The following is a 26,665-nucleotide window of genomic DNA, read 5'->3' as shown; positions in this document are numbered from 1 at the left end:
TGCACAGATATGTATTACAAAGAACTTTTCTTCACAGTAGTGCTGTTTGAATTTGTGAATAATAAAGTTAACCAATAAAAAGGGGGAAGGTTGAATAAATTATCTTGTAGCAGTAATCAAGAATGAAGTAGAGTTACATAATGATATTAAAAATGACCAAATATATTGAGGGAAAAGGACTTCTGAATATTACTTCCTACCTCTAGAAAAAATAAGTACACTTTATACACAAAGATTTCTGAAAATATATACAATAAAATTTAACAACGGCCATCTCTCAGCAACAGTAGGACTTTTACTTAAAACTTTTGTACAATCCATACTTCTATTCTACAAAGAACATGCACTATTTTGACAATTAAAATAGAAGTTCTGAAGCATTACATGCTCTGTTAGGACAAGAGCTTTGCTTTTTCTGATGTTCTGTGTAATATAAAATGCATTGAGTCAAGACTCTGAAACATTTGGGATGTTTCTGTTCTCCATCCTTGGGACACACCTTTGCTCTCCACAGCAAACATTTAAAAACATTTCTCTAATTGTCTTTATTTCACCAGATTTTCTATTTCTAAAATTTACCATAACCCTATTACCCTGATATCAACTATCTGTGCAGAGAAAGAAACCATGATTTCCAAAGCATGCTAACTTTTCTAAATTTCCACACTTACATATTTGTGTGGCAAGCAATGTCTTGACAGCAGCTGAAGCTTTCAGTAATATAACTGGGACTCAGAGTAGTTTAAAAATTAAGTCTATAAAGAGAAAAACTTTAGAAAATAACACAGGACAAAATTTCAATAATGTCATTTCCCAAGTAATAATATGAAAGAACTAGCAGAGTTTTTCTTCAGTTTAAGATGCTCTTGGTAAGGTCTAAGTTGGGCTCTACAAAGGTTGGTCAATGGTAAAGAACATGCTCTGGTGTTGTGCACAAGACCACAAATCACAGGCTGAAGCAACAAGCACGTGGCCAACTAAAGTGATAAGTCTCCACGTGCTCTGTTATATACCCATGAGTTTCTCAGACAATACTTGTTAGAAAAGACAGACATATTCTTTCCCTGTCTGGATTAGCTCACAATCCTTTAGCCATGTATAAGAGTACTATTAACCCCAAAATAGTAGGGACATATTAAGGTTTAACCAAACAAATTTCAACAGCAGAAAGGTATTATTTTGGTATGATAGTATAAAGTAAATGCCATTCTGATAACTTGCAGTACAGGACAAATGTAACTAAACACTAATAAACACCTGTTTCATTTGTAAAGCAAATGCTATCAGAAAACATGTTAACTGTTATCATTTATAGGAGCAAGAAATTCTGTCCTTTGGTAATGATCAAAATAGTCACCTGTTGCATTAATTTGTCATTGTTATTCTGGATTTCTTGTGTCCACCCTCATATACTAATAAATAAATTTATTGTGTACCCACAATTTTTACAGAATTCTAGTCAGAGAGACACTGAAAAGTCAAAATGTCTTCATGCTGTGTGTGGCATTTATTACACTCAAGTGAGTGACAGGAAACAGGAGTCAACGTGGGTGAAAGTGGATCAAAGGAACAGGAAAGGAAGAGCAGGTATGATGGAAGATGGGAAGATATTTTGTGGAAGCCCTTGCTAATAATCACTTCTGCTAACTTTCCCCTCTGCCGCAGCAATAGTGTAACCAGCATTTTTTCTCAAAAGATAGCCATGATGAAGTGCAAAGGAACAGCTTAGAGACCAGCGGTTGGCAGACGTTTTCTGTAAAGGGCCAGATAATAAATAGTTTAGGCTTTGCAGACCACACAGCCTGCTGCAACTATGAAACTGCCACTGTACAGTACAAAAGGCAGCCACAGATAAAACTTAAATGCATGAGCATTGCCATGTTTTAATAGAACCACATTTACAAAAACAGGTGACTGGCCAGATCTGGCCCACAGGCTGCAGTCTGTTGACCCTTGTGCTAGATATAGTTTGGCTCTCAAATCTAACTGATCACCAACTATTTTCCATGCTTTTTCTTCTTCTTGAAGCCACTCTGTCTCCAGTAAACCCCAACTATAAGTTAGGATCAGCTCATGAAGTATTTGAAATGAGCCCAGGAACCAGCACTTTTTCTAGAGAAGAAGGAGGACCTACCACACCTGAAAAGTCTGCCTTCTTACCAAGCTCACTACTCCCTGAAAGGAGTTAAAATAGCATAGCCTCCTATGGTCCTTTATATCCTGATACTGACCCCTGACTGTTGCTATCTTACTCATCTTTCACTGGGAAGAGAAGACCAGCAGGGCCACCATCCTGGAGTTGGGAGACGGGTGCTTTACTTAAGTCCTTCTAATGCTTACCTTTAACCCTTAACAGTGGGCTAAAACTAGATCTTACATCCGAAGCTTGTCAAAGGGTGGCAGTTGGTTTCAAAAAATAATTCCTATGTTGTCACATTTCAAGATAGTCATGTGATGCCTGGGACCGCTGATCCTGGTTACATTTTTTTGGCCACTTCCACACACTTATACATCAAGTGCATCTGTTGCCAAAATCCGGTTGGGCCCACACTGAACAGCAGCCTTTTCATCTGTCAGGAAATCCAGCACGTCCTCCTAAGCTTCAGAATGTCACTCATTTTCTGGAAAGACTGGGGAGTGACTTGGCAGTAACAATGGCTTTCATATTTAGCATTTAGAATCATGGAAGAAAAGCAAAACCTCTGTCCCCATTTTCCTCAATGCTACAAAACATCTGTATGTTTTTAAGAAGAATCATCATGAAGTTGTATAGCTAGGTCTTTGACCCTAGAGACATCCTAGTTTGAGTTTCTCCTCCTAGGAGTCCTTTATATAAGTCATCAGCAGGTGATCGATTGTGTGCTCTCCGAGAGAAGGCTTCACGGCTAGTCCTCTGTTAGGAAATTCACCTCATACTGAATTGACAGATGTCTCTTTGTAACTTCAAGCACTTGTTGGCCTTAGTTTTGCTCCTGGGAACTGCATGGAGTAAATCTAATTTCTTCTATAAGCTATAACCCAGCAAACATTTAAACAATTTGAATAAAGCTATTATGTTCTCCCAGAGTCTTCTCTTTAACCAAGCCCAAAATTCTCCACTGGCTGTATAGCACAAGTTTACCTTCCTCAATTCATAAATAAATCTCACATTTTCCATAAGTTCGTCATACCCTCATGTCCATTCTTCACAAAAATAACTCCAATGAATATATCCCAATTCCTGTGAAAGGGCTCTTCTCACACGGCCTGGTGGTGGTGATGCACACCTCTAGATGGTCTCTACTGAGAGGGGAACCAAAGAGCTCTGACGCAAGTGTCTCCCCAAGAAGAAAAAGAACAAGTTCTTGCTCCCCTGAAGGTCCACAGCAAACAGCACTTATGACTTAGAAATAAAGATACATGCCATAGCGAAGCAGAGGTAAATATGTACAGTCCTTGTTTTATTAAGTATATGTATTTTAGCAATAGTGAAATTAGTTTGTTATAAGATTGAGGACACTTTATCTCTAAAACATAAATATAAGTTAAAGAATTAAAAATGAATGAATAGGAACTGCCTGTTTAAGACCCTTTAGAGCACTGTTTTTCAGGTCTCTGGATCACACTTCTGAGCCCCTCTCCTCTCCTGTACACCCACTACCCCTTCAAACCTCATGGGAACCTCTTCCATGAATGCGTGTGAAGACTGACACCTCTTCTGAACTCTGGAGCCCTCCTTCTTCCCTTTTTTTGTCTACGCAGATATGAAGCTTACTAGAATTGATATGCAATGCATGTGTTCCCATAGAGAGCCTCCTGGGATCATATCATACACTCCAGCCTAAAATATTATTAAAGATCTCAGATCATTTAGAATGTGAGCCCCTTTATCAATCCTCTAAGTTAAAAATTCGATATTGACAGAGGATAACTTTTTAAAAGGTAAAATTATGTCATGAACGGATGTCAAAGATTTTAGTGAACTCATTAATAAATGAGAGACCTGGTAAGATGTTACGACGGGTTCAGAAGAGAATCCAAGGAGCAAAGATATATATATATATATATATATATATATATGCATCTATTTACAAATAGGTATAAAACTGATCAACAGAACAGTAATAATTGCATTGGACAATTTGCATTTCAATGGACAAGAATTATTTGCACTATCAGGCTTTTAAAACAATTTTCAGATTTGTTAAATAGCTCAGATGGTGAAAAGCAGAGATCACTCTGCAGAGTGCTACACACAGAAAATTCAGTGTCCCCTCCCCCCCATTTCAATATAATTACAGTGTAGGAAAATAAGAGATGTATGACTGGTACTTCCTGATTGAGGAGAATACACAATCTGTGAAGGTGTAACGTGGAAGTCAAGCTGTGTGACAAACACTCCGTGCCAGGCTCCTCACACCTAAGTTGCCCAATTGCTCAGGCCTGCCCAAAGCTCTTGCTCAAGAACACCTACCGCAGCCTGACCACTTCACCTCATGCTGCCTGTTTCTGTTGCCCTGTCTAGGCTGTGGGAATCAGAGTCCCTGACTCCGAACCACTGACGCCCTCCACCCTAGCCCTCTTACAAGCACAGCTGCACTTTCTCCCCTATCCTGCCCAGGTAGGTGTTGGGCAAATCGTTGGAGTACTTCTAAACAAAACAAAACAAAACAAAACAAAAAACCAAAAGCTGTGAGCTCAGTGAGTTTAGACCCAAGCCCCATCCCCTCCCACCTCCAGCCAGAAAATAAGCTAAATCTGACCACTGTTGCCTAATAGTTTGGTCTGAAGCCAGATGCCATTTAAGAGTAGCACTTAGCATAACTTGGGAGCAATACTAACACAATACTTCTGAACATAGGGCTCCTCAAGCGCAGGATAGGAACAAAAACCTTCTGTCGTCATACTTAAAATTCACAGTGCTGTGCTAAATCTAAAAAGTCATTTGCTTCCCTTTTCTCTCATTTACTCACTCAATAAACATTTATTGAGTTTCATAATGACCTAGACACTGTTCTAGGTGTTAGAATGCATAAATATTAATAAAAGAACAAAGCTCCCTGATTTCCTTGTTAGTGATCCATGACTATAAGACAGGAGACATAAAAATATGTTTCCAAACTTGAGCATTGGAAGTTTTTTTACAAGATCACAAACTTATTCTGACAATAGGTTCTCAGTCTTTCCAAATATAGCTACAAAGGACTGTATACATTTATAGACTTCACTCTCTCTTCTCATCTTGATATAAACAAACAATGAAGTATTAGTAACTTCTGTATTTTTATTGAACTCCAGTCTTTATCAATGCATCTTTAAAATAAAAATCAAGTGTAAATATTCTTAAGCTCTACTGGGAAAAATGCTTTGACACATTTCCTTGATAGCATGAAATGTTAATTATTTGTTTTTCTTACTGTCACAAACTGTATTTACATTGGTAAAAATCATCAAAAATTTCGTAATGACCTGAAATGAAACACAGCACATTGAAAATCTGGCTTGCACTGCAGTTCTCAATCAGCTATCACTTTGGTTCCTCCCGCAAATAACACCCCAGAAAAGCAAGAAAAGAGTGCCGCTTTGAAGAGATCTAGTCTCTTGATGGGGAAGAGCAGCAATGAAACAAAGAGACAAGTAACAATAAGACTCCAAGAGAATAAAGAAACCAGTTGCATTTCTGAAATAGCTCAGGGGTATGACTGTCCCAACACCTTCTTTCCTAAAAATGCCTTGGCTGACTTCACAGACTTGAAATCCTAAGTCATATGGTATAGGATCCTGGGGGGCAATGCATTTCATATTCTGATATATCTAAAAAAATATTTACAATTCTTACCTAGAACTAAAAGCTGAGACTTTACATCACTTCCCAAACTACAAGACATTTACTTGTTTTGTTTATTAACAAGTTGTTTCTTTCGCAAAGCACTTCACAGAATGGAATATGACTGGAGCTTAAAAATCTCAATCAGTATGACTCCAACATCTGAAGCCAATTTTAGATGACAATTCCCCCTCATTTTCATGGCAAAGACAAAGAAACATTCTCCAATTACTATTTTCAGAAATGATACAAGCTCATATTTCCCTGTTGCCTATGACACAAAAGTACACAGTGACATAAAGCAAATCACTTCTATGTAGCTTGTTAAGAGTCAAGTCTTTGACCCACATGTCACCATGGAGGGCTACAAGCCTAGGTACAGTGTGGACCAGCTGGTGGGTAAATGTACACGTTTGCACACACATCACTGCCCTTCTGCGGTGCAGAAAGCCAATCAGCAGTGTCAATGGCCTTTGTTGCCTCGCATCTTGCTACCAGATTTGCAGCTACCAGACCAGCCTTTCAGAATGCTGAAAAGCAGGTTTTGATGTTCGGAAACCTGCTCTTGGGAAAACAATCCAAGTGTGTTTATGATTTGCAATATAATGCTTAACACGAGGCTATAAAGAGAGGGCTTTGGAAAACAGTAATTAAACTAAGAAGAGAATGAGGGGAAACAGTAAGCCTACAAAGACATATTCCAGTCACGGAAGCATTCTTGACTGAAAATGCTAGGACAGGGTTAATGGTCCCCTAGAAGGAGAGTCATAATCATATTTCTGACTTCAAGCCATCATTGACTCTGTGACATACAACTGAATCAATGACAGCATTTTTGGCAAAAGAAAATAAAGAAAAGCATCTGTTGGAAGAGGCCACTATCTGTGTTATATTTAAATGTGAAGACATGTGGAAGGACATCTTAGAAACTGAAGAAACATATGTATGGGGACAGATAAAAGATTGCCTAAGTCAAATATTTAGAGTTGGCATTCTTTGCTAGACTTTCTACTGTAATCTGTGTCTAGTTTCACAAAGTACTAGGTTCCTGAAGTACAGGGAATTTGGAGAAGCCTAAATTAGAGGTATTAGCAGCACATTCTAACTTATACTGGAAGCTCAAAGCTTTTTCCTACTTTGCAGGGGTTCGGTGAAACCCTGAAATGCACCAAGCATAATATGAATCCAATAGTAATAAGTGTGCCAGAACTATTAGTGAAAAGAATAAATAAATCTATTTATTTATTTATTTCATATAAATGTAAATTTATTTTATACATGTATAATTATATACAAATATAGATACATGCAAAGCTCAGAAAAAGTGGTTTTGTTCTTCTCTGATCTCTTTTCCAAAGTGGATACTTCCTCCTTCCATTGATGTCTTTCATAAATCTGTCTCATGGAGATGGTGCAGTCAGGCAGGCTTTGGGCATTCTTGCTATGAAAGTAGGTGCCATAGCAGAGAGTCAGCAGAGAATCAGGGAGAGACCCCAGGAGAAAAGAAGCATGAGATATGATACTTACATCCAACTATAATCTAGGAGCAAGAGGAGCCCTCAAGGGCAAAGACAGCTTATTTGCTACATATGATATATTTTCCCATCATGTGTCACAGCAGACACTGCTAATCAGTTACCACGCTATTCTTCTTGAATCCATTCATAACCTCTGAATACTACTCAAAGTGCTCCAGGCTCCAACCCCCAACTGTTCAGAGTTAGTAATCAAGATAAACCTTTTTGTCAGTTCTGCCTGAGGTTCTTCATCATATGCTCAGTTAACCCAGGAAGGAAGCCACCGTCTTACGGAATATTGAAACAAAGGATGTGCATTGTTTACTGTGCTGTATGTCCCTCAGGGGTCCATTGGGCTGGCAATAACCAGAACAGGCTGGGCAGCTACATCTGGATTCTCAGATTTGAGATCCAGAGAGATTCCTTTCCATCAGAGAGAGAGTTATCACTCAGAAGAGCACTCACTCAATGTGCAATTCTACACGTGCAGATATAGAACCCTGGAAGTGAAATGGAGTCGTGCTTATGTGCTTCAATCCACAGAGGCAAGGGGCTCAAGGGCCTCCCACAGCTGCAGTTAGAACCTTGGTTCCGCAAAAGCACTGCTGATAAATACTCTATGGCAAAGATTGAGAGCTCCAAGGTAGTCATGTACTCCTAACTCTGCAGTCAAGACATGTACTCCTAACTCTGCAAGTCAAAAGGGACCTGCTTGAGAATTAAGATTGGGAACCCAAAGATAGTCGCTCTGTGGCATCGGAGCTCCATTGCCCTCCCAAGCAAGGGCTTCCATTCAAACCCAGAGCTCCAAGTCTCTCTCGGTGACTGGAGCCTAAGCAGGAGCGTTCTCCCCCTAGTGCCCCGCCAATGTAGCCATGAGTGACAAGCACAGACTGAAAGCTGTGGACGTTGATTCTCTAGCCTCCATTCCAGAGCAGAAAATAGGGCTCCACAGGAAACGCAACCCCCTCTACATTCATGAGTTTGTCCAACTAAGAAATGATCTTACTTTCTCTCAGCTGTATACTGCTTACTTATTTTTATTGTTGTTTGAATGATTATAAGTGAACACAAGCACAAGGTCATTCTCTCCACCCTCTGGCAGCCTGGTGTTCCCTAATTACAAAGAAGGCAAAGCCCTGGATAAAGAGCTTACTCAATGAAGAAATCTAAGTATGAGGGGATACCAAAGAGAGGTGGTAACCATGAAGCAGATACAGAGTCACTGCTTTTACATGCTCTAAAGAACAAAACAGAGTACTTCTGGACTGAAGGATCAACAATCCCCAAATCCAAAAGTTGACTTGCACATAGACACTAGCTCAGAATTTAGGACTGGGGACAGACAGACCGACAGCAAGTTGCACATCGCAATTTCTTAATATTCAAAGGAGTCAAGGAGTGCAAGAAAGAAGAGAGGCTTTCACAGTTTTTATAAGGAGATGTTTGAGATAAAGATACTGTGGTTAGAGGAGGAGAAAAGAGACCAGTTGTGTGAATTCCAGCCACAGCTAATCTGCCTATTTGCGCAAACTGCACCTTAGTCACCCATCAGGGAAGTGGCGGAGGCCTCAGAGGAACTTCCTGTGCTTGGTAATGAGTCAAGAACTTGAGAGATGGAAACACAACTTGCCTGGGGCTGGAGCTGAGGGTGTGAAGAGGTCTAGAGGAGAGGAAGGGTGAACCACGCACAGAGCAGCTTCCTTTGCAGTCAAACCAAATAAACATGACGTTGGGTGAATTATCCATTTTTTTGTACTTCTAACATTTTGTATTTTTGTATGGCTTGATGGGTATTTGAATGGAATAATATTCATTTTCTAAATGTTGGGTTTTCCTTTTTTTACATGAATACCTTCTAATCCAGTAATTTTTTACTTCAATTTGATTTGCTAAAACATATGGGAGAAAATGGAAGAAACATTCAAACTTATGTAAAGAGATCGATCGGGGCAACTAGAAACTAATTCTCTTCCCTCAGACAGCACCAGCCTCTCAGATAACTGTCAACTAATTTACTGGCAACTATAACCACTTTGGAGGCAATTAAAGATGAAATGTTCATACCAAACAACCCAGTGATTAGAGGTCTAGCTGTCTATCCTTGAGAAATTTTTGAACACATGCGATATGTTTTAATAATAAAAAAATGTAAATAAGTATTATCCAAAGGGGGATAAAGTAATTAAACTGTGGCATTTCCATATAATGCAACATTATCACAGTTAAAATGAAAAAGTACCATGCATTGTTTATGAACCTAAATGTGCAGAGTAAGGTTATAAATATATGGATGAGAAAATAAACCACATACAACCTTCATAATAGAAGACACCACTGGGATTCAACTATATTTATAATGTTTTATGTCTTTTTAAAAAACCCAAGATGCAAATGATAAAATGTTGGCATTTGTTAAACATGTGTGCTTATTATATTCTGTACTTTTTTGTACATTAAAAATTTCACAAAAATAAAATCAACCAGAAAATAATAATTTATCCCATGACTTGCGGTTTGTTAGTTTTGTGTGTGTGTGTGTGTGTTTTTAAAAGAAATTTTAGAAAGTGCCAATTTATTGGAACCCAGAATGCTTGCTCCGGTAACTAGGTTTAAGATTTCCATCAATAACAGTATCTGCAACTATGCTGAAACATTCTTTTATAATCCCAACACTAAAGTTTTGTTTTGTTAGCTTAACTTTGGAAATCACACAGCTAGACCACACTATTGAATTTTAATGCTGCAAAACTTGGAACAAATTTTGTTGCTGAACAGGGCACTGGTAAATCTGGCTCACTTCAACCTAGTAAGTTACTTATTTCTGAAAATTGACTTGTTTAATGAAATCTCTTTGTATTGTGCCCTTTCACTAGCAATATTTCAAGCCTGGATAAAAACCCCAACAGAAGACATCAGAAGGGGTCTACAATATTTTAGATTTGTTGACTTGTCCATGCACCAAAGAAGAAAGACGGATATGTTTTGGTTCATTCTATGGGCAAGTCTGCTAGTTACTGCTCCTTCATCATTGAAACCTGGGCACTAAGAGCCAACACTTATGAAAATACATTCTGGACACGACAAGGCAGGGGTGGCAAGTAGGCATGGCTGGAGTGACAGAATTGGTGACACTGAAGAAAAAAATTCCCTTAACTGGGGTTATTGAACAAAGGGATTACAGAAAAAGGAAGCAAATAAACACTCATGAATGAACTGCCCTTATTGGAATACAACAGTGGTTTAATGGCCGCTAGAGGTAGAGAATCCTTCAATTTTGTACTCCAAATCTAAAAGTTGGTGCTCATTTTGATAGCATTGCTTTCGTAATAAAAATAAAGAAAAAATGAATCATTAGCTTTAAGATTATGCTACTTAGTGGGAAAAGGGCAACAAGAAACACACCTTCAGTGGATTTCTGGACAGAAAACTAAGGAAATCTCATCAGGACCAAAATCACCATGTTTTCCCAGTCACTGCTTAAACAGATAAGTGATAACTGAAAGACACTGGGTGGTTCACAGATTCACCTTTGTTTTAATGTGCCTGGGTCAGAGTAGAAAAAGAGAGAGAGAAAAAAAAAGGGTCCCTGAGCTAAACAAAAACAAAAACAAACACAAATGCAAAAACAAAGAGGCCACGGTTATCTTGACAACACAAGCACTGGTTGCATTTTAAATAACATTAATTTTTCCTCTTAATTTCAATAGAAATATGTGGTAGCTTTTTCATGTTCCAGTTGGCTAGGCTGAACGACACTCCTGAGAAGTGAGACAAAAGAACCTCTCTCATGGGAGATGAGCACCGTTTGTATGAAGAAAATAAAATAAATCACAATCAATGATCCATGACAGACAAATACCATTATATATACTCTTTTGCAAACTTCTGATTGTACTGATAAGTTTCATGTCTTTTTTCTTAATCTTACTATTACATGCCAAGCAGTTTCCCATGTCATTGAAATTACTTTGAAAATATGACTTTTCAATGGCTGCAGAGACTCTTTTATAGCCGTACACTGTAATACAACTATCCTCCTTTATGTTGTTTACAATCCTCGGCTTTCAGAGACAACACTGCAAAGAACACCCCACACATAGTTCTTCACCTATATCTCTCATCACTTCTGTGGGATCAGTACCTAGAAGAGGAATGTTTCGGGATCTGGATACATATTATCAAATGGGTTTGATCTCCATCTTCATTCAGGTCAGCCGGCATCTCATACTTAGGTCAATGTTCAAAATATCTGTCAACATTATAGCATGGGTATCAATGAATTGGAACCAATGATGCAATATGGGAACAGCGTTCTAGAGTCCCCTGTTGTGCCATGCTAGGGGTTAACCCTTGAGTTGGTGAAGGGTCAGATTGCCAGTGTGGTTTTACTGGGAGGGCTTGAGACTGTTGCCCTTTACCAACTGAAAGTTGATAATATTTCAACAGATACTATAGTTCCACTGATGTATAACCAGTGAACATCAGCTTGTGCTGGAGTTTCTACTTTTCTCTTCTCAAGGCTGAATAAGCCTGTTGTTTCAGTCTCCAATCACCTGCCCTCAGTGACTTTATTTTTCCAAAATTTAAGCCTTTTTATAGATTTCCTAACAAGCCCTAGAAATTGTGCTTAGTAAAAATCAGATTAGGATAACAGTCTAAACTTGGCCTTTAAGCATTGGCAAAAACTTTTGGCCAAGATGGAGGTGTAGGTAGACACACTGCGTCTCCCTCCACAACTAAGAAGGAACACAACTTTCTCAAAACTGGAGACAACCAGAAATCCCAGAAAACTGAGCTGCATGGAAGTCCAACAAACAAAGATACAAAGAAGAAATACTCATCCAGATAGGTAGGAGGAGCGAAGCCATGGCAGAGAGGAGTCGGTGTGGTGGCGGCAGCAGAGGCAGTGACAGCAGCTGTGGCTGGCCAGCAAATAACGCAGTCACACATTAAAAACAGTAGGGAGGGACACCTGGGGAGTGCTCCTAGCACCAGACCAGACCACACAGCTCATGGTTCCAGCACCGGGTGGCTCACAGATTCACCTTTGTTTTAATGTGCCTGGGTCAGAGTAGAAAAAGAGAGAGACTGTGAAAACCAGTGGGGGTTGGGGCAGAGAAAGAAACTGCCGGCCTCTCGGTAGAGTCCACTTGTTTAGAGGGCCCTCACAGTCCTAGAATGTCCGAAGACCCACCCACTCTGGGAATCACAACCAGGACAACAGCTGGAGAGGTGCCAGTCTCATACAGGAAGTGGGAGAAGTGCCTGGAAAAGGGGCGAGTGCTAAACAAGCAACATTGTTCCCTCTCTGACCCCTCCCTCACATACAGCACCACAACGTAGTGAAATAGGTTGCCTCGTACTGACAAATACCTAAGGCTCCGCCCCTTACAACATAACAGGCATGACAGCTCTACCTAAGACACAGGCAAATACAGGAGGCTGTCAAGTTGAGGAGACAGAGAAGTATGGCCCAAAAGAGGGAACGGATCAAGGCTCCAGAAGGAGAACCAAGCAACGCAAAGATAGCCAATCTAATAGACACAGAGTTCAAAACACTGGTGATAATGATGCTCACAGACTTGACAGATATGCTTAAGTATGGCAAACACATAAGGGAAGAAGTAAAGACTATGCTAAGTGAAATGAAGGAAAATCCACATGAAACCAATGGTGAAGAGAAGAAAACAGGGGTATAAGTCAATGATTTGGAACATAAGGAAGAAATAAAGTCAACCAGTACAGAATTAGGAAACAAAAATTGAAAAAAACAAGGAGAGGCTTAGGAACATCTGAGACAACTTTAAACGTGCCAACATCCAAATCATAGGGATGCCAGAAGGGGAACAGGAAGAACAAGAAATTGAAAACTTATGTGAAAAAAACAATGAAGAAAAACTTCCCAAATTTGGCAGAGGAAATAGACATACAAGTCCAGGAAGCACAGAGAGTCCCAAACAAGCTAAACCCAAAGAGGGCTACACTAAGACACATCATAATTAAAAGGCCAAAAGTTAAAGAAAGAATCTTAAAAGCAGCAAGAGAAAGAGAGTTACTTATAAAGGGGTTCTATAAAACTATCAGCTGATTTATCAGAAGAAACTTTGTAGGCAAGAAGGGGATGGTAGGAAGTATTCAAAGTGATGAAAAGCAAAGACCTACAACCAAGATTACTCTATCCAGCAAAGTTATCATTTAGAATGGAAAGACAGAGAAAGTGCTTCCCAGATAAGGTAAAGCTAAAGGAGTTCATCATCCCCAACCTCTTATTATATGAAATGTTAAAGGGACTTATTTAAGAAAAAGAGGATCAAAACTATGACAACAAACTCACAACTATCAACAACAGAACCTAAGAAAATAGAAACAAAATCCAACTACGCAACCAGAACAAGAACAGTATTATAGGTACGGGGATCATTTGGAGGGTTATCAGCTGGGAGGGGAAGAGGGAGAAATGGGGAAATGGTGCAGGGATTAAGAAGCATAATTGGTAGATACAAAATAGACAGGGGAAAGTTAAGAATAATATAGGAAAGGGTGAAGCCAAAAAACTTACATGCACGACCCATGGACATGAACTAAGGAGAGGACTGCTGGAGGGAAGGGGGGTACTGGATGGAGGGGAGCAAAGGAAAAGTAATTGGGACAATTATAACAGCATAATCAATAAAATATACTTTTTTTAAAAAGCACTGGCAAAAGCAACAAAGAGCAAAGTACAAATCAAGAGAGAAAGTATACAGTGCATGCAAACATAGTTCAACTGCTGGAAAAGAAGTCGGTTTTCAGATGATGGTATAAAGGCATGATAACATCAGCTCTTTCGTCGGAGTGACTGCTGGGTGGGTCAGAGTGATGAAGAAACTCATCTCAAGCCCCTAGAGTGTGGTGGCTCCTTCCTCTGCGCCCCAGAGCCTGTCTCCTTACCCTATAATGGAGCTTATGACAAGACCTGGCAATTATTTTATTTCATCCGCTTCTCCTACCAGGACCACCCACTCCAGGGAAAACTGACTTATTGTTTTAATCATCCTCAGAACCTAGCCAAGAGTCTGCCCCAGAGAAGGTATTCAATATACATCAGGTGATTCACATTCAAACCTGCCCTTCACCAATTCACTGTTTTCATTGTTACCATTTCAATCTGGGATTGTCCACAAATCCTCATCTCATATTCAGGAAACCGGTAGATAAGGCAGGGAGTTTCAGAGACACAGAGCGTGGAAATGCCCGTTGTCCTCCAACTACTGTGCTTCCCTCATTTAGTCTTTATAGAGAAATAAAGGGGGAAAGACAGCCCAATCCTACTTCTAATTATTGATACTTCGGCCACCTTCTTTAACACCCTTTGCACTAGCAGCACAATGCCAACTGGAATCCATTATTGGGTGAAAACTCAAAAGCAGACCAAACAAGGTACTTCTCAAGAAATCTAGAAAAGTGTTACTGAAATCTAGTTTTACCTCATTTACTGGTTCCTTCTCCCAAATCTTGACATCTAGCAAAGTGGGCACTGAAAATCCAAAGCTCACTCTCAGGTCTATTCAAACAACTACAGGCAAGAAAAAAGAGGATGTGTAACCTGTCCTTCCTTTCCAGTCTTTCACATCAGATGCCCAACTATTCATGCTTCTCCTCCCAGTGGACCCACAGCAGCTTCTCATTAGGGTACTGGGAACAACTAAAGGATTAACGTACCATCTTTCTTTTCCAGCTGGTTTGTCTGACAGCTGTGTGGAAAACTGATGCTTCCTTTTGTCTTTAATTCTACCACTTTAGCACATGTTCCTTTAAATCTGTGTTTTGATTAAACCCCTCCCACCCTACACTCTAAACACAGGAAGGCCTCAACTCTCAAGGAACTGAAAGAAGTTGCATCCTGATGACCATACCCAATGCAAATTTAATCTCTGTGTGTGTTTGGTGAAAGGAGAATTTCTTTCTAGGTTGAGGAGTGGGGAAGTGATCCAATTAGAATATACACTTTTCCTAGATGTCTTCAAAATCAGTACTCTGTACAAATCCCAACAGCTGAGCTTCAGCCAGGCTACGTGAGATTCTAGAATAAATTAATTAAACTAGAGTCAAACATAAACTCAGCAGCAGAGTAAAAATTCACCTCCTCATAAGTAAACCAAAAAAGATACAGAAATGTAATGTGAAAACTACAAAGCCTTGTATTTAAGCCTTGGCTTTAGAGATCAGACATGAAAAGAGGAAAAATTAGGTCCTGATCTTTGCACCTCAATATCTGATGTCACTACAGCTAACAGTGTCTAGCTCCATTCACTTACTTTGCATACTTGGAAGCTGAAGGAGGGGTAAAAGTATGTTCTGGATCCTGCTAAGGACTGGGTGACACAACTATGACAACTGTTCCGGTGAAGAGCTGCAATTAAAGCAAACTCCTGCCTGTGCTGATAAGGCTGCTGTGGCCATAATACAGTAGAGATACCATTTTGTTTTCTCCTCTCTGTAGACCAACTCCTCGCTTTTCCCAGGGTTTAAAAATCATGTTAACAATAAGCAAATACAGCATGGCCAGATGCCTTTCGTGGTCAGATGGTTCATTGTTTAAAAAGCTTCAGTTTAAAATCCAAAAGATTGTTAACAGATGCAGTTTCTGGCTGGAGACTGGGAAAAGCCTCACTTAAACAAAAGAGTATGTTGTGATTGGAACTAAAAAGGGAATTACCTTTAAAGATAAGAACCACAAACATTTCCTATTTGAAAATACTGGCCCCCTTGCCCCACCAACAGGACCTTTTCTGGGGACCTTTCATAAGAGTTAAAAAGTTTGACAGTGGATGGCTGGGTATGACAAAGCATGGCTGACCAACCCGTCCAGCCATTTCTACAGATTTGTTTGGACTTTCAACAAGGCCTCAACATCCATCTCTTGCTCTCCCCCAGATTACTCAATTAGGCAACATTCCAATTAGTTTCTTTCCAATTCTTTTAGCCCCAGAAATACTTCTGCTGCTTTCATTTTGGCTCTGGAAATAGGTTTTCAACCAGAGACTTAGATAGAGAAGTTTGAGAAATGAACACAGAGCTTGATAAGCAGAGAGCCACTGCTGGGACTCTGGTCACTATTGGATGGAAAAGAGCCAGTTGGCTGAGAAAGACCTGGCCCCATCTTCAGTTCCCAGTCCTGTGCACTTTTAAACAGAAAGCCTGCCTTTCACCTACTCATGTGTCTGTTTCTGTTGGCTTTCATGGGCCCTTACCCTGGGACTTCACTCTGTGAGAGAATGTCTGCCATGCCCTGGGTTCTGATCTTGAAAGATGGGAAATCTGAAGGAGCCATGAGTAGGTAGCTTTCCCTCAGCCTCTGATGGGGCTTGCTAGTGGCAAGTCTTATAAGTCTTATTTGCAAAGGCTACACAAGAGATGGTCTAAGGAAAATAATCCATTCTCAATATTAAGGAGAGCCACCACGGCTCCATTCTAGATGGTCAACCTGTCCTTTAGAAGATCACCATTCTTGGAAGAGAGATAAACACCATGCCCTTTTTTGTGCTCAGGTAGCTTGTGTTCTCTTATTCGTTGTGTTATTTCCTGATTTATTAAGAGCTCAAAAGGGTGAATTTCAGACCAAAGGCACAGCACATGGTTTTAGGAGTCTGAGACGCTCTAATCAAGAAAATCCTTAGCACAGCTACCATCCATTTTAAAGTGAGGTAGATCTATAAGCCCATGCAACTCCCCAAAGAGTTAAAATGGCCTTCCCCCTCTGCTGTGCCACTGCTAAGTCACACAAGAAATCCAAGCTGCTGGAACAAAGCACGCAGGAGTACATTCTTAAAGATCTGTGCAATCTGGCCGGGTACTCACCGGAAGGGGCCATCCATCAAGAAATAGGATTCTGAGTCAGTGGCCACATCCATATCCATCCTCTTACAAAAACCCCACCATGCACGCGAGAAACAAGGTTTGCAAGGGGATTTGATAGGCCTGGAAATGGAAAAATGAGCAGCAGCTGCAAGCCCGAGGTCATTACTATTCTCTAGGGTTTGCCTTTTCTAATCTAAGGGGCAGTAGTTTCCATGATTAACTTTCAATTGCTGTCAAGAGTGTAATAAAATCTGGGAAAGAAGAAAACTTTCCCTTTGGTAAGCTGCTCCCATTTTCCTGCCCTTTCCTTTCCTCCAGTGCATATTTCAGTCCTTACTTCATATTGCTTCCTAATTTTGAGGAAAAAAATCTGTTCTCAGATGAGCCAAAATAGACAATGTCCTCTGTGTACACAGGCACTTGAGGACTTTTCTTTCTCAGTTCTAGGGGCCAAGGGAATGTAAAAAGTTCCTTTGTTTCCAAAGACCTTACAATACCATTACTTGCAGAACTGAGCACATTATATTTCATTTTAAAGTTCTTTCCCAGTGTATTATATCTGCTTCCTGAGTCATCACAATCAGTTCAACGAAAGAGAGGTTTCCTGGTTGGTAAGATGTGTACAAAGAGAAAGAGGAGAAGAGGACATATTCATTCACAAACACATCTTCCTGGTTATGACTGGATGAGGAACCCTTAAGACCGCAACAGGGTCTGATCTGATAGCAGCTTGAAGATCCTACTGAGAAGTTACAGCTGGACCCATCTCTCAGCAAGGGCCTTGGGAATCAAACCCCACACATAGTTTTATCAATTGAAAACTGCTCAGGTGGGAAATTAAATATGCTTCAAATTTTTGACGGTTTGGTATAACAGTAATGATAACTTAGTGGGTCACTCATCGCACATTCATTTAGAAGTATTGAAAGCTGGAGTTGCAGAGGTGCAGAGTCTGGCTGGAGAGGGGCACAAGCAGGCTCCTGCAGGAGAAGGGTTCCTGGGAGGGTGGCATGCCAATTACGCGAGGCAGCAGAGAGGGGACAGAGGGGCTGAGTGACAGCCATGTGGGCAGATGGAGGCCCCAAAGTGCATACAAGTCACCTAAGAAAAAGCTTCCTTGACAAGACTGTACTGAAAAGATATTGGATTGCTGTCATTTGTTCTTCTTTCCCGGGACACAAGTGAGTAACTGGGGTGTCCACCACCTGTTGGGGAGAGGTGACATTTCTCCTGGGTGCTCTCCCTGCCCTTCCTGCTTGCTCCAGCTTGATTCAAATCTCTGTTGGAACAGAAGGGAAGGGAAAGTGCCTCGAGACAACCATGAGCAGGACTGGCTCCAAAAATGGAATGGGAATAGTCTAAGCATTTGCCACAGGGTTTAAAAGACGGCAGACTGAACTTTATTGCCGGAGATACAGGTCACAGAGTGATGCTATGGAATAAGAGCTTTAGTGTTTTTGCTGCCAATATCCATCCTCCCCTTCTATGAAGGTAACAGAATACCCAGCTTTTAAGTGGGGGTGACCATCTAGAATAAAGACTGTGTTCCCCACAGTGAGGTGGCCATTTGCTAACAGTGGGTTATGAGGGGGAATTTAGGCATGTAACTCCCGGCACATGTCCCTTAAGAATGGAGGTAGGGAAGTTTTGGCTTCTTTCCCTTTCCTCCAACCTTAGTTTGGGGTGTAAAATAGCTGGAGAGGCACCATGAGGACAAGACCTTAGAGACGGCAAAATGGAAAGTTGTTAGAAGGTGGTTACAGAGGACTGTGACCTCACAATACTAGGCCTAACCTACCTATATATAAACTTTTACATAAAGAGGGGGTGTGGGTGGAGGGACTCTGATCATTGTGTAAGCTGTTATTTTGGGTCTCCATTGTACAGGATTATGAATAATGGTTACAGGTACCAGGTGTGGATGGGGGTATCCAGTGAAATGTTGATAAAAACAACATCCAAGGCATTGGCACGTTGCTGAAGGTAGCACCAAGGCCACAGCAGAATATGTTCAATCTTGTTTGTACATTATAAACAGCTGTCTGAATTCTGGCTGTCAAATGGGAGAGCAAAGGGAATCAAAACTGATCATTTTCCAGTTAACCATGTATACAATGGACATCTTACCTTCTTCTTGCTACAGTATATCTGCCATTTTTTCTCAGCTGGAAGTGCAAACATGGCTTCCCTGTGTTTATCTGTGAGGTCAAGTTCATCCTGAGAAGAAAAATAATAATTACTATCTCATAGATTACCTGTTATCCCTGTAGAGGAAGTTATCAGCATCAACAGGGAGAGAAAAAACACCAACATGTATTTAAATGAACTCAGAAAAGATCAAGAAGCTAAACTAAGGTATATATTACCATCAATAAGGAAGCACAGCCCACCCTGGCTAGTGTGGTTCAGTGGATTGAGCGCCAGCCTGAGAACCAAAAGGTCACTGGTTTGATTCCCAGTCAGGGCATGTTCCTGGTTGCGGGCCAGGTCCCCAGTTGGGGGTGTGCGAGAGGCAACCAATCAATGTATCTCTCACACATCAATATTTTGTTCCCTCTCTTTCTCCCTCCTTTCCCTTCTCTCTCTCTAGAAAAAAAGAAAGAAAGCACATCCCTTGCATGGGGCTTGGCACCAAGCACAGCAAGAGGGACAAGGCCCTGCACTTATTGGAGGATGTGGGGAAGTGGGCTGAGCACAGACAGGATTATCCTGAGCCACATGCGCTCCTGCAGAGGGTCCATTGATCAGTAAAGGTCATCAAAGCTCAAGTTTGAATGGATTAACCATAGTTTGCTACGGATAGCTCCACAAACACTGAATATCAGGCTGGGCCCTGAAGGACTTGGACATGATAGGAGGCATGGAGGAACAGAATCAAAGGCCAGGATATGGTCACAGGCTTGGTACATTTAGGGGACACAGACCAGTTTGGCTGAAGCACTGGGGTTATGAAAAGCACCATCACCTAAAAGCTTTCAGAAGCAATGAGTAACCAGTTTATGACAACTTGTAAATGCCAGACTAAGGAGTTGTCTTGACCAAGGAGATCCAATGAAGGTTCTGATCAATGGAGTGACATCTTCATCGCTGCGAATTCCACTTCATGTGCCAAGTACTTTGCAGGCATTTTCCCATTTAGTTCTCACTACAAACCTAAGAGTTCCACTCATTATTACATACCAGTATTCCCTCACTTACTGCGGATATTACCTTCCAGACCCCCCCACGAAGCAGGAACCTTACATTTATTCTACACTCTTAAACCTACGTAACTTTAACAACATCCGTATGCAGTACCGCAAAATCCGACAATATAGCGAAAAATCCACGACAAATAATTAAATATAATACTTTTAAAAATCCTGCGATACAGTGAGGCCGCGATAAGAGAACCGCGATATAACGATGGACTACTGTACTCCTTGTACAAATGATCCCTGTTTAATGCAGCTGGGGAAAATTTAGGCAGAAGACAGGGTAGGTAACTTGCTCAAGACCACACATCTGGTAAATGTTGGGCTGGGTTTTCAGCCCAGAGCTGTCTGATTCTAGAGCCCAGACTTTGGCCTCTCAGACCAGTGTCTGGAAACATTAATTTGACAGTGGTGCGCAGCTTAGATTGAACACTATGGGAAGGCAATTTACAAACATCCATAACTAATGTATAACAATGAGATAATGAATATAAAGTGCTTAGAGGAAAGTTCTTGGCACAACTCAATCCATGGATGGTAGTAGTATTGGCACTGAGCATCCAGCCCATTTGTATCTCAATAGGGAAAGTTATCTAGTTGAGGGTGGCAGACTACCGGGTGTAAGACTTATAAAAAGATGCTATAAACTAATGCACAATTAGGTTTAGATCCCTGAGGAGTAGAAACAAGTCCCCTCTCTGAATCCTTTAGTGTATATCTGCAATTCTGTCAATTGTGGGTATGGACTTCCTCATACTCTTACTTCCATTTAGTCATCAAGTCCTATTATTTCTGCCTTGAAAAGTTTCATGATTTTTCCTTTGTTTCATTTCTAATGAAACCACCCAAACCTATGCCCTAATAACCTCTTCCCTGATTTCTGGCAACAGCCTCCACTCCACATGCTCCTCCTCGCCCTTCCACTCCTTCCTACAGCAGGGCCAGAATTCATTAAGGGGTGAATTCTCAAAACTTGAGCAAGCATCAGAATCACCGAGAGGATTCCTTACATCACTGATCACCCAGTGTTTAGGACGGAGCAGGTGGGAGGCAGTATAAGAACTTCCATTTCTATTAAGTTTCCAAGTGTTGCTGATGCTGCTGGTCCGGGGAGCACAGAGCACCTGTTACAAAAAAACCTCATTCGTCCCGCATTACCTATAAAATGAATTATACATTCCTCAGCCTGCCTTGAAGGTCTTCCTTGTATAAGCCCAACTTCTTTTGCCAGGCTCATTCTGGCTATCCCCTGAAGCCCTGTCTTGGTAACACTCATACCACCAGGGCCTGATACAGGCTGGCTTCCAGGGGAAGTTCTAAATCTCATTAAATGTCTACTTCCTCATCTCTAGGATGGGCATATGACTTCTCTTGCAGGGCTATTGTGAGATTAGCAACATCAACTAAGCATGTAGTAATGCCTGGCAAAGGGGGGTGGGGGGGAGGGATGGGCCACTGTACTATTGCTAGTTCTCAACACTTAAACAGAAATCTTCTTTAAGAACAAGGTAAACAGTTAAGTCACTAAAACATACCCACATACTATAACCACAAAAAAACCAGTTAAGAATTTCAACAATGAATAACCAGGGAAAGAATTAAAGACATATACAGAAAGTTCCATTATGAGGGAACATGCTAAAAAGTGTTGCAATTTTGGCATACAGCTATTATATATGTGAAGTAATTATATTTCTTCCTTCCTTTCTTTTTTAATTTCCTCTAAGTCACACCTGCTCTCACCTATTGATGAATGGGGAAAATAATGGTGACATAAATCACTTCCAAACAATCAGGACTACATTTTTGTGGCAGGAGGTCAGGTCAGTTATTCAAAACAGCTTGATAATATGGTGCTTAGTTTGGGGAAAGGATTATGATTTGTAAGAGAGAGAAGAGTGTTATTAACATTGCATCCTTTACTACACTATAATACTATGTTTTTGCTAACTGAGTTGAGCTATAAAGAAACGAGAACCCTAAAACCTAAAAATTCACAGCAAAGGGTATTAATATTACTATATTTTGCTGTTAGAAGTAGAAACTTCTGCTCTTGCTGAGACACAGAAATGACCAATTTTGAACTGAGAGAACACAGTTGGACAAGGATTTAGGGACAGATGGTTTTATGCAAAAAGTGAATTCCCATAAAATAAATTAAAAATTGCTATTGGGTCTCTGGATATAATTTTAGATTATAGTAAAAAAAAAAAAAAGGGAAGGAATGAGCGGATACTGGTAATAGTAACAGCTAGCAATAGGTGAGCATATCCTATGTGCTTAGTATTAGTGTTTTATATAAATTAATTTAGTTTATCTGCACAACAATCCTATTAAGTGGGTAATATTACCTCATTTTCCAGGAAACTGAATTCAGAGAGATTAAATAGCTTGCTCAGGGTAACAAAGATTGAGGAGAAACTTGAGTCTAGACTGACTGGTTACAGAGCCCACATTCTTAACCACTAGCTTGCTCATTCTATTGATCATTCAGCAGGTAGGCAGAATCATGGCACTGATGCCAACATGAAAGCGCATGCTGTCTGTTAGCAGAAAGAGGAGGATTTTGCTGTCAGACATCTCTGAGTTCCAAGTCTGGCTCTTACGGGTTATGCAACCTTGAACAAATGACTTAACCTCTGAACTTCAATTTCAACACCTGAAAAATTAGAGTGACAACATATGTCTGATAGTTATCTCAAGGATTCAGTTAGGCAACCAAGAAAGTGTTTTAAATGACTACTAAATGTCAGGCATTGTGCTAGGTACAGAGGACAAAAAGGTAGCAGAGAGCCCATAGTCTTAAGCAGGCAGAAGGGAAAACAAATAAGCCTTGATGGCCGCTATCAACTTTGGTCTTTATCCTAAGAGCAATCAGAGGTCACTGGCAGATTCTGAGCAAGAAGACTGACATAGATTAAGTTAGATAATAACTGGGAGTGCCTAGGCACAGTGCCCAGGGTGTAATAAGACCCCCACCCCTCCATTCCAAAACTGTCTCTGCTCTGACTCATTCCATTTTAATAATATGGCTGAATCAAGTATGCAAGACTCTAAGAGATTATCACAGCCTTAGAGATCAATCAACACTTACTCGCTGTCCTACCCATTCCAGGACCAAGGCCAGACACTGTAAAGAACACAGAGATGAATAACAGATCCTGATTTTATGGAATTTAGAATCTAGTTAGGAAGACAAGATGATAGAAGGCTTCAATGGTACCCTTTCTTTTCAGGATAAAGTCCAAATTTCTTAGCTGGTAGGCGGAGACCCTTTACGATACAGCCTTTGCCAACCTGCCCTACCTCACATTCTCCTCCTCCCACAACAGCCACATTTTAGGACTTCTGATCACATGCCCGCTTGTTTTGGGGACTGGCAATTAATGCAAAGAAAAATGGAACAAGTTTAGTTTCTGCCACAATACCTTCGTTTTGAATGGCCTAGCTCCATTCATTGGCCATAGAATTTTTTTTCATTATTGGATATTTTTAAAAGTTGATTAAAGGAAAATGGCTTAGCGAGTGATCAAAGGAGAAACATTTTACTAAGCATCATTCCTCTCCACAGAAAGCTAAAGTTGCGGAAAAAACAACAAACAAAGCCCTTCTCTTTGGAGAAGATATTAATTATATCTTTATATCTTTATAAAATTATTTATAATATCTTAGAGAAAAGATATTAATTATATATATATATATATATATATATATATATATATATATATATATATATATATATTTCTTAAAAAGAAAGCACCTTTAACAGAAACCCAACTGTGGGAACTAAAGTTCTAGGGTTCATCTCTAACAAAGCATATTATTAAACCCTACTTCTGAAAGATTCTATACCAAGAAATCTCACCAGTGCTATGCTCAGGAGTAAGCCGGCAGCTCTACTGAGAAATCTACATAAATCAGAAAACAATCGGCACAGTACAAACAAATCTAAGGAAATGGATTGATCTGCTAGATAAAGCAAGGGAAGGAATTTTGAAATAATATACAATAAGGGTCTTGAATGAGTTGAAAAGGCTCTGTGTGAACTAAATGGAAATAAGGGATTATTTATAAAACCTCCAAAGCAATATTAAAAGCATTCATTGTTTGAGAACCTACCAAATCAATAGATTTCTGTGAGCCAACAAGCAAGTTTCCAGCCAACAAGAGAAATCTCTAATACAGGAATTCAGGTTTTCTATTTCTAATGAGTTAAGCTAATTCTTTACATCCATACTAATACATTCACAGGGAGGTAGGAGGACATGTGATTAATGCTGGGGGAATGGAGAAGGAGAAAAATGAGGAGAGGGAGAAGCTAAGACAGGCCTCTGGAGTCATCTGACAATCAACTCATTGTTTTGTGTGTGTTTGTGATTGTTTGAGTTATGTGTGAACATGTGTGTTTGTGTGTGTGTGTGTGTGTGTGTGTGTTTTACTTTTTAATGGCCCTTGACCAGGTAACCACTCATCTGACTCAATGTACAGAACTCCCAGAATTTCTAACCATATTATTACTCAGACAAGGATAACTTCTCCTTCAAATTAAATATAACAAGTATTTGCCCACAGCAAACAAGCTCAAGTCAATTCACCCATCCTAACCCGATCCACGTGCCAAAGTTTCCCCACATGCCCCGCTAGCAGCAACCCTTAGGTTCACCTAGCATACACCCAACACTATTAGCAACGCCTGCCTTCTCTGGATTTAACCCTCTCCATCATTAACCCTCTCCTCCAACCCTACAACTCAACACTACCAGAAATAAGTCAGACCTTTGGAAGGGCAAGTAACCAGACCTTCAGTCATAGGGCATGGTGATGACTACACCATGACGAGGAAAAGGCCAACCAAGGCAGATGGTGAGCCTAAGGGTGGTGCTTTGGCAGCGTGGAGAAAACACAATATTGGGCTGTGATAATTCTTTAAATTTATGAACATCTATCCCCACCACAGCAATGACCATCACATCTAAGAGTCATGAACTGCCAAAGTAGCTCTTAAAATTTAACCACAATGACCTTGAGAACAGTATTTTATCTTCTCAATGACTGTTTGGAATCTGAAAGTTAAATAAGATTTTTTGTCATATTAAACAGAGGTACATTCAGTGAATTATTAGCTGCTCCTAACCAGTCAGTAAAGACATAAATGGAAAACAACAGTTTTAAATTTCAAAAGAGATGTGTACACCCAGAAAACAAACCTTAAAGGTTTTCAGCCTGTAAGATATCTGCCAACATTCTTAGTCATTTCACAAAATACCACAACATGACTCACCACCACCTACACAGTAATACGCTGTATCTGATAGACATGTCTTCCTTCAGTATATAAAAATAAGACTTGAGGAATCCTACAGGCAAAGGCTGACTAACAAATAATTTTTGGCTTCTTACTACCAATGGTTGAGTGTTCTATACTATTTCCCTTCCAGCCTTCAATAGTAGGCAATGCAAACTGTACACATTTTGCTAGACAAAATCTGCTGCTAACGTGGGGTTCTCATTTAGCTTCTTAGGGTTATCAACTAGAAACACATTAGAGTCACTTTAACTTTTAATCAGTCTGCATCATCAGCAGTTCTCCAATAATCTAAAATAAATAGCTCTGTTCTAACTATATGTTAAAATCATCTTCCAATATCCACCCAGCCACCCCAATTTCCAATTCTTACACCTACAATCTAGTACGACCTCTGTTGACAAGGCTTAATTGAGAGAATTTTTAAGCAGTGTTTTCCTAATTGAATGGAAGGACTTTGTCCCCTGGGACACAGAACCAGCTGTAAGGTAACAGACAAGAAAGGCACGGGTGGGCAACCATGAAGCCAAGGTCCGCACAGCTCTCCCTGCCTCAGTGCCACCAGCACTGCTCTTGTCGGCCCTTCCCACACCTGCTCAGCCAACCCTCCAGAGACTTGTCTGGCAGCTTAGGTGACATTTTAAAGTTTTAATTGGGTCAAAGGAATCTAGCACAATGAGTCTTTCCCACATTACATCTATTTATTTATTTAAGCATGTAATATCTAGTAGAGAGACTTTAAGGACAGATTTCTTAAACATTTCACACTTACCTTTTAATCTGCTACCCTTCATGCCAGCCATGTTGTGCTCCCATAGCAGCTGACGAGCAAATGAAGAAGGCGAGCCAAGAGAATGACAACAGGTGATGGGGTGCAGGAAGAGTGCAAGGAGTAGCCCAAATCTATCACTACTACTTCGAGAATAATTTGAAATAGAAACCCAACTGCTGAAAGATTCAGCAGGCATTCATTCACGCACACATGCACACATGCACTCAC

The 26,665-nt window shown here is 40.3% G+C and overlaps 1 protein-coding gene across 2 annotated transcripts in view; it reads right to left on the bottom strand.

The window, feature by feature from the left end:
• The window catches only part of DAAM1 (dishevelled associated activator of morphogenesis 1), a 155,343-nt gene that overhangs the window by 57,384 nt on the left and 71,294 nt on the right, over positions 1-26,665 (bottom strand). For both annotated transcript variants that reach the window (XM_090270937.1, XM_090270936.1), the window contains exon 3: positions 19,294-19,383. In XM_090270937.1, the coding sequence (XP_090127063.1) occupies positions 19,294-19,383 (90 nt within the window). The remainder of the gene's footprint in view (positions 1-19,293; positions 19,384-26,665) is intronic.

Source organism: Furipterus horrens, unplaced genomic scaffold, assembly GCF_987537825.1.
Source record: "Furipterus horrens unplaced genomic scaffold, mFurHor1.1.pri manual_scaffold_3, whole genome shotgun sequence".
Taxonomy (NCBI): Eukaryota; Metazoa; Chordata; class Mammalia; order Chiroptera; family Furipteridae; genus Furipterus; species Furipterus horrens.
The sequence above is the reverse complement of the archived record's forward strand: the minus strand, read 5'-3'. Positions and strand labels throughout refer to the sequence as shown.